Source organism: Mixophyes fleayi, chromosome 1 (assembly GCF_038048845.1).
Source record: "Mixophyes fleayi isolate aMixFle1 chromosome 1, aMixFle1.hap1, whole genome shotgun sequence".
NCBI lineage: Eukaryota > Metazoa > Chordata > Amphibia > Anura > Limnodynastidae > Mixophyes > Mixophyes fleayi.
This window is the reverse complement of record NC_134402.1, coordinates 287,212,862-287,222,412: the sequence shown is the minus strand read 5'-3', so window position 1 is coordinate 287,222,412 and position 9,551 is coordinate 287,212,862. Positions and strand designations below refer to the sequence as shown.

Here is a 9,551-nt window from a genome sequence, read left to right as displayed (position 1 = left end):
AACTGTTCTGCAGTTTATAAAAAAAAAAAAAAAAAAGCTATAATCTTTAAGACCTGTCTTATACCCTATAAAATAGGAACCATTGATCAGTATGGGTCCACATTGTGGCGTGCAATTATTTATATAAACATGTCACTTGACTCATTATACCCCAGAAGAAATAGGGCAGGAATAATTAATGGTGATGCGGTCACAAAAATGTGTTTTGCCAATGTTCAATATGGCCGTTGCAAGTGTTCGCTCCATAACTTTCAAAGGCGTCGCTTGCATCGTGACGTCATATACAAGCTGCCTACACTCGGAAAGCAGAGTCCACGTTCGGTACTAGTTTTGCTGTCATCCACAGTATAGAAGCCAGGTCTGGTCGCATCACGTGGTGTTCATTGTCCCTCCACTCAACCCAGGCTCCAAAGCACCGCTCTGTCCTTTTTATACAAGCCGGGGACAGCGTGTGCAGAGTCAGCCCAAGACATGTTAACCAACAGCAGAGGGCGGCGACGGAGAAGAGACTCAGAGGAGCTGGAGGGCTGTGCGGGTACCAATACAGAGCAGGGATGCATACTCTCTGGGAAGGAGGAAGAGGATGAGCTGGAGATAAGTGTATACACCGAGAGGAGGCAGCGCAAGACCCCGGAGGAGGAGGAGAGGCTGGAGAGAGAGCACTTCTGGAAGATCATTAATACCTTTTCCTGCTATGGGTGAATATATGCATAACGTCATTGCAATAAAACATCATTGTAAATTAGAATTTGGAGAGCCATTATAAAGCATTGTCATACTGTACAGAGAGCTTTCAGGTGCATCATGTGGACAGCAAAGGTTCTTGAACAATACTGTAGTGCAGTGGAAATGAATAGGATGACACACATTATTCACTTTAGTCTGAAATGTAAACTAACTTTAGTTTTTTCTTGTGATGATCTGGTGTATTTTACACCATGTGTCTCCAAATAAGTTCTATTGGAAAGTGATTCAAATACAAAATGTTAATTACTAATGTGTTCTGTGGACTTGCAGGAAAAAGAAGTCCCAGGGGACTGGTAGCCAATAAAAAAACTAATTGCTGCTAGTGCTTTACTTTAGGAGTCATTTCTGGATCTTTAGAAGATCCTGCTGGCTTCTTGATCTTACTGTCTCCTGAATTCAATATATTTTGTTCACCTCTATACAACTATCTTTACTTATGAAACTGAAGACAAATTGTTTCAGTTTTGAGATGTTGACCACATGTTTATCAAAATGTGGATGGCCTATAATGTTTGAAGAGATCATGATATAGAAGTGCTGTACAAATGTAAATATTCTAAAATGTTGAATTCTTCTTTTGTTTTCCGTTGACTTCTTTTTTTTCATCTTGAGCTTTATCAACAGAACCGTATCTGATAAAGTTTCTAAAATGTAGTAGACTGTTCTTAACTATTCAATAAATGCTTATAGTTTAGACATACTTTTGTATAACACAATGGACACAGTTCTATAGAAGATGAAATTTGGGCCATGTTTGGCATTTTGATAATCTAGACTTGCTTTTATGTTGCAAAATATAATAAAACGTATATTTTTTTCCCCTCCTCTGTGTTTAATAAAATGTTTTATCTTGTCAGAACTCACATCCATGAGCGTGTTAATCGTGCAGAAAGACAATTTTTGTCTCTGCCAAACAGTCAACAAAAAATGGTCCCTCAATTCCATTCTAACCTGGACAGAATTCGTAAATGTGCCAATCACAATCAGGAGATTCTGGAGATGATTGTCAACGATTGCTCACACATGTTTGAGAACAAAGAGTACGGCAGCAATGTAAGTCTTTATTTTCTCACCATCGAGGCCACCCCTACCCTCTATCTCACTTCTGCACATTCTTCAGCAACATCGTAAGTACTTGTTTTGTACCATGTGGTGTAGTGACTGTTCTGCTCTAGCGCCTTACAACTATATGATGATGATTTTAGAGCTGGTACTTTTGCTGGTTTAAGAGTAATGTGTTGTTCAGTGTCTCATATAAATTCTACAGGGTTATTGATTTATATCATTTTCATGAGAAATGTGAAGAAATGAAGCAAAAATATGTTGCCTGTACACCATATGGTTTAGTGTGATGTCAATGATGTTTTCCAGAGGTGCAGCGGTTTTATTGGGGGTACACTTTGCACAACACTCTGGTTCCCTGACACATCGCTGACTTTATCTTAAGACTATTCTTGAGCATAGCAATTTCTTACTAAAATGCCCCCCTCCCCTGCAACAGTTGTAGTTTCTAGAAAATTTTGAGTGTGATCCTATTGCAGCCTGTAAAAGCCACTGTATCTCCCCAGCTACAGGGGCTCAGTTGCGGGAGCCTTAAGGTTCTACTAGGTGGGAGGAGGAGGATTTTCGGTTCTAAAGTCTGTTGGTTTTTTATCATCTTAGAGGTATAATTTGAAAGTGTTGCATGTTCCTTATGCACGCAGCCATAAGCATTTACAGTAATGGGGTGTTTACTCTCAATGCAGTATGCACATCATATTCTTCTTACTCCTTATTCAGGTTAGTATATTTTAATTGGCTTGTTTCTGTGCATTACTTTGTGTCATTATAAAAAGTGCAATCGGAAGGACCTCCTCCCTTTCTAAAATTGTAATTCTTAACAGAACAATTTTAACATTTATTCCCATTCACCTATTAGCAGAACACTGTGGGTGTAGCTTGCTGTCTAGACCCTCCTACTTGTGAGCAGATGCTTGCCCTCCTGATGATGTCAAAAATAGTCCATTCTACTCTTTGTGTTAAAAGATCTCGATACTGATGAGACTGATGTGTTTGTTAGATGATTAGGTGGCTTTTACAGCCATACAGTTTTTTTTTTGTTTTTTTTAACGATAACAGCAAACTGTTAAGTAACGCTGGAATTTAGAAAACAATTTTAGGAAGTCATATAAGTAGGTGTATGTTATTTGGCAAACAGGACCTCAGTATTTTCCATATATTAATCCATTAACATGATTGGGGCTGCTATACTGTTAATTAAACCACTATTTCTGCTTGATTATCACAAAAGGTGGTGAGATACTTGCTTGTATTTACATGACCATATGTTTTGAACAAAGCATCTCTAAGACAAGGGCATATTGTTGTGTTTTTGTTTTTCAATAAATAAATATGGAAGTAGGTTTGTGCGTTATAGAATTCTGCTATAGTTAATGTGTAGAGCTTACAGTCATTTTATAACTTCCTTAGGGTCACAGAAAGCTCACCCCTGTATCCACCTTTGACATGGACAAGCTAAAGTCAACGATAAAGCAATTTGTACGTGATTGGAGTGAAGAAGGCAAGTCCGAGAGAGACGCTTGTTATCAGCCCATCGTTGATGAGATTCTGAAATATTTTCCTAAAGATAAAGGGTAATACGTTTATCATTAAATAGATTATCTATATTCTCCTTCTTCCCAACAGAATATAATTTATTATTGTTCCTGTCTCTGTGATACTTTAACACCAGGGTCATCCCACATCAATGTAATGAAATTTGGTGTAATAAATGCTGTCATGGGTGTAAAGAAAACCCCTGAATCTTGGGCTGATATGTACACTGGTGTTGAAGTTATCTGTCTTTAAAGTTGCACTTTTTTATCGAAATATTTGCTTTTTACATTTTTTTTTTTTTTTTTTTTACATTGCATTTGTAGCTCACTTGATTGAGCTAGAGAGCTGGGCAAGGTCTTGTTTTAAACACTTTTTATGGACTTTCATGTCATCTATAACACAACAGTATGTTTCAATAAACATTAAAAATGTTACATTTTCAAAATTTTGATTTTCGCAAAAAAACATATTTTTAAATTTTTGCAAAACATCTAAAAATTGTTCATACTGTTAACAAATCCCCAAAGTTTTATTTTTGGATCATAATGGGATCAACTGCTACAGGAGCGTTCAGTTTTGAGTGATTCATAAAAATTGTGTTTATTGAGGCCCTACACTTCTGAGAAAATCAACAAAACAATATTTTTTTTTTTCCAGTTCACTTCATTAGAGGAATGCATGTTACTCTGCAGGTTTGTTCGGGGATGTGATTCTACAGACAGCGCCTGCTCCCACTTCTGCACAGACGTGTACACCTAAGTGGAAACATGCTTCAAGTGTGTTTAATAGGCCCGCCTTTTACATTTTCCTGAACCACTGCAAGTGGTCCAGGGAAATGTAAAAGGCGTAGTGGCCCAGGGGACAGGTCCAAGTGGTCCAGGGACAGGCTATTGTGAGTGGGCTTTAATTAGTGAAGAAAAGCCCCTTGGTCAGTAATTGAAGCCCACACAAACCTTGCCTGACCCTGGACCATTTGTGTCACATTTGAAAAAGCAGAGGGCCTGAGTCATAAAGGAGAGCAAAGCATAAAAAAGGAGTAACTTTGCACCTAGGCAAAACCATGTTGCATTGGAGGGGAAGGTAAATTTAAAATGGGACAGATTTATAGTTTGGATAGGGCATTTCCTAGATCAACTTTAAATTTCAGTGTGAAAATAAAGCTATCAATTATTTGTGTGCTAGATGAAAAAACAGCCAGTATTTAACTTATGTGCAAAATAATAAACTTATTTGCATCCCTTGCATTGTAACATGGTTTGTCCCGGAGAAAATTCACTCCTCTTTTTTTGCGTCGCTTTCCTTAATGGCTCAGGCCCAGAGTGTTTAATTACAGTGTAGTATCCGATTGGAAGGATGTGTGCTGGGAGGAGGGAGGAACAGCAACTTGGAGAAGGGGTACTGGGAGGGAGAGACCCAGCAGACTGGGATCAACACTGTACTCACAAAAAGAAGCCTCAGTCACCCGGACAGGCAGAGAAGAGAATGCACAGCCTATCAGGCTGCTGCTGATCTCCCACGGGTCTGAGGAGCATGTGATGGGATCCTTCAATCAGGGCTCAGCACATGCTCCTCTCACCTCTCAGCAGAGTCTCATAGGAATTATTTACCCCTGCTCCCTGGCAGCGCAGTCCAAGCCTGCTGTGGTGTTTAAATTGGTTTAGAGCAGTGGTCAGTGTTTAAATTAGACAAGTAAAGAATAATAAAGATGGAGGAAAGTGACAGGTACCTTTTATTGTTTAAACCTATTTAAAAAGGTTAATCATGCTTCTAATAAGGGATTGAGAACTGTTTCAGAATGGATGTGTAAATTATTTTCTGAAATGCCAAAAGTTGCAGAAGTTTGTGCCAGCTGCAGAAAGTAACTTTGAACACTTCGAAAGGAGCAATAGGGTCATTGTTCACTTACTCAAGATAATGTAGTATCAGCTCCCACTTGCTGACATCAGTGGTTATGTAAATGCTGTCTATGACTACGAATGGTAGCTCACATTTATTCTGGAGAAAGATGAAAACATTGATGAAGTGCAAGTGACATTCCTGCATCCAGCTGGTCCATCATCACCTTTTTCATACCCAAGGAAGCCGGATGTTTTATGGATCACTATGGTAGATGTTCTGTGTAAGGTGAATCTGTTAATTCCAACAGGTCGAATGTACACCCTTTCTGAAATAGAAATACTAAAAACAAATGAAGACTTCAGCCAGTTCCAACCCATCAAGTAGCACCATCCATCCAGAGCAACAGCACCAAGTGGTAATGCTCTGTAATAATATTTCTTAAAATATGTGAAATACATAAAATTATCACAAATGTTTTAAATATTTCAGTATTAATATACTTTGTCATTGTACATAATATACATGAAAGGGATTGTTTAAGGAGATAAATTAAAGGTGATGAACAGGCCTAGAAAGCTCTAAATTTCATTATTTTAATACACAGTCCAAAGTGAAAGCTCTTGTAGGAGATGATGCCACCATGATCCCAAAATAAAACTTTGGGAATTTATTAACAACAGTATGAATAATGTTTGAGATGTTTTTTCAAAAATTAAAAAATATGGCTCTCTAACAATTTAAAATTTTGAAAATGTAACATTTTAAATTGTTATTAAAACATAATGCTGTGTTCTATCAAATGAAAGCCTATAAAAAGAGACTTAAATTGAGACCTTGCCCAACTCGAGCTCAGTTAGATGAGCTCTAAATGCAATTTAAAAAAAAAAAAGTTAAAAGTAAGTTTTTGTTTAAAAAAATTGCGACTATAAAGGGATATAACTTCAAAACTGTGTACATATCAGCCTAAGATTTGGGGGTTTCTTTACACCAATGGCAGCATGTATTGTACCAAATTTAATTGAAATTAGAGAATGTAAGGTATGTTTTTTTTCGTTTGCTTGTTTGTTTTCTTTTCTAAAATGATGTTGATTTGATGTGGAATGACCCTATGGTCACTCATTATATGGCTGCCGCCACTATGTATAGGTGATGGGTACTATATGTGTAGTTGCCTCCAGGTATATTGAGGGATCACACGCTCAATGCACCTGGAAAGCCCAGCAATGTAGTGTGGCTACCACCAGGGCATAAATGACGACGGAACACTCATAAATGCATTTTACAATAGAATCCTATTGTCTGCTTGCATAATATTTAGATTTTCACTAAGTAGTCTCACTAAGACTACTAACTACCTGTTACTAGAGCACAGGGTTTATCTATAAATCCCAGTGAGTTATTAGGATTCTTAATGTACCCACACTCATCAAATCAGGGGTCTACATACTCTCTGCAGTCTCTTCCTGTAGAAGAATATATTTTACCTCTCGTGGGCCGTGGAATAGTTCCCTTGTGGATAACTGCACTAAAAATTAACCTTTAATAGGAGTGGGAGGGGAGTAATCTTTTTCATTTATGTGTCTGTTCTTTATTATTGAAGTTTGTTTTACTTTTTCAGTGCTCTCCTTTTTACTGACTTGCTTTACTGACTTGCTTTGTTTGTGTTTTTTAACCTACAGCGATGTATCTCAAGTCAATGTCTTGGTGCCTGGTGCTGGACTTGGTAGGCTGGCTTGGGAAATAGCAAAACATGGGTATTCTTGCCAAGGAAATGAATGGAGTTTTTTCATGCTATTCTCTTCTAATTTTGTACTTAATAGGTATGTAACTTGTTTATTGATGTTACTATATAATTATTCAGCTTGGTTGTACAGTCTGACACTACTGTTATCATTTTAAATATAGTAATACATGATCTATAATCGGAACTTGTGTATATCGTATGTCAGATAACCTTCTGTATGCTAAAAGTGATATGATGGTCCCTAAAGAGGCTGATTATAAATGCAGGCTTCCAGCATGTTTGTAACTCATCATTTCCATTTGTGTAATTTGCACCAGCCTAAAAGAAAATGCAAATATCGGACTTGTTGCAGCTTGTAGAATTATTTACGATTTCCTTAAGGGTATATACACACCTGCTTTCTCTGTGTCTATTCTAAATTGCTTCCATTATTATTATTTATTATCCTTTATTTGTTAGGCGCCACAAGATTTCCGCAGCGCCGTACAAAACAGTAGACTATAGAGGGTGAAACAGTACTGAACAATAAACAAAAAAATACCAATACTTCAGAAACTCCAGGCAGGCTAATGCAGTAAAGACGGAGCAGAAGAACAGGTATGGAGACAGGAGGGAAGAGGGCCCTGCTCATACAAGCTTGCATCCTAAAGGAGGGTAAACAAAAATCAGGCACAGGAGAAGTGAGGGGAGAACGAGCAGAGGAGATAAGGGGGTTAAGTGGATGGTTGGTAGGCTTTGAGGAACAGGTGAGTTTTATGTGCTCGTTTGAAGGAGCACATATTAGGAGAGAGATGGATGGAGCGAGGAAGGTTGTTCCAGTGAAGGGGGGCCGACCGGGAGAAGTCTTGGATTCTGGAGTGGGAAGAGGTGATCAGAGTGGAGGAGAGGCGACGGTCATTGGCCGAGCTAAGGGAGCGGGCAGGAGTGTGAATGGAGAAGAGGTTAGAGATATAGGGGGCAGTAGGCTGGGAGAGAGCCTTGTAAGTGATGGTAAGGAGTTTGAAAAGGATTCTGTAGGGGAAGGGGAGCCAGTGTAAGGCAAGGCAGAGAGGGGAGGCAGAGGAGGAGCGGCGTGGGAGGAAGATGAGTCTTGCAGCCGCATTGAGTATAGAGCGGAGGGGGGTGAGATGGGAGAGGTAAAGAGGAGGTTGCAATAATCGAGATGGGAGATGAGTGTGTGGATGATAGCTTTGGTGGCATCCAGAGAGAGGAAGGGCCGTATGTGGGCAATGTTCCGTAGTGGGAAGCAACAGGCTTGGGCAAGGGATTAAATGTGGGGGTCAAAAGAGAGAGAGAGGAGTCGAAGGTGACGCCCAGCCAGCGGAGTTGAGTGACAGAGGAGATGGTGGTGGTGTTCCATGTGTACTTTTTATGTGTTCATCTATCATTGTGTTATGAACAGTGGTGTCTGCTCTGTGACTTATTTTCATAGGGATCAGTGTTCCCTATGTTGAGGTTTTGGCGCATGGACACAGAGAAAGCACCACTTTCAGGCCTTACCCTGCGAGAGGAATCATGTTGGCATGTGTATTTTTTTTGTATATGTTTCTGTTGATCTGAATGTTAAAGGAAAATATTATCTGAATATTTTTTTTTTTGCAGAATTGCCAATATATTTTGTTTTATTTAAGTACAATCTATAGTTTGACTTTTTTTTTTTTTCCTGTCGCTTTTACGATTATTTGCTGCTGTCTTGGCTAAATGTCTTCATGGGTGGTATTACCAATTTCTACGGTCTTTAATCACTTAAACAAACCGCCTTGCTTGACCATTCAGGAACATCACTACAGACATTTAATATAACACAACCTTTTTTCTTAACGAAATATTATAAAGTTACAAGTATATCTAATTGAATAATACTTAAATAAATATATTATGAAGTTTAATTTAAGGATAAGTGGTTCTATAAATTAAAGTTCAGCCATTGTTGTAGTATTTGTCATAGTATGTGCCCTTGATGTGTACAGCAGCTGAATTCTGTAATCCGCAATATTCAGCTTTGAGTAGGTAACTTTAGTGATTTTCAGTATAGACCTCCAGTAACTCCAGTTCTGACAAATTCCTAGTATTATGTGTTAGTTTAAAGGTCCAGTAAACATTTAATGTAAATTATTTTAATTTAAATCCCCCTTTCTCCTTTGTCTGTGTAGGTTTTTAGCCCGATACCCTGACAGACAAACATTGTCTCTTGTGCCAGTCTTCTTACTGGCTTATCCGTTGTTCAAGCCTGCACTCACAAACCTGATAGTCTTCATCGCAGACCCCCTCTCTTTGTCAGTGAAAGTAGCTGTGCAAGCTTGCTTGTCTGATGAGGCTAAGATTGGGTAGATGGCTTCTGACAGCCCTTTAAAGCCAGTGTAGTAAGGATACCTTTTACCAAGGAGGGATTTAAACATAAAAATATTTAAGTTGGATGTTTCATAAAGCCATTGTTTGGAATCTTGACATAGAAAATGGAGCCAGTAGGTCTGTCATGCAGTCCTTTCAATTCACTTTAGACTGAAGAAGGAATGTGTGCTCTTCCAACCCCATCTGGGTATTGGACCCCTACTGTTCCGCTAGTTGGGTGGGGGCATAGCAACATGTTTACTGTGAGTGAACATTCGACATCTTATTTTATAGA

The 9,551-nt window shown here is 38.7% G+C and overlaps 1 protein-coding gene across 1 annotated transcript in view; it reads left to right on the top strand.

The window, feature by feature from the left end:
* Positions 1–277: 277 nt before the first annotated feature.
* CARNMT1 (carnosine N-methyltransferase 1) overlaps positions 278–9,551 on the top strand; it is a 19,169-nt gene continuing 9,895 nt past the window's right edge. The window contains exons 1-4 of the mRNA XM_075210990.1: positions 278–698; positions 1,605–1,800; positions 3,217–3,380; positions 6,861–7,001. Coding sequence (XP_075067091.1) covers positions 472–698; positions 1,605–1,800; positions 3,217–3,380; positions 6,861–7,001 — 728 coding nt within the window. The 5' untranslated portion in view covers positions 278–471. The remainder of the gene's footprint in view (positions 699–1,604; positions 1,801–3,216; positions 3,381–6,860; positions 7,002–9,551) is intronic.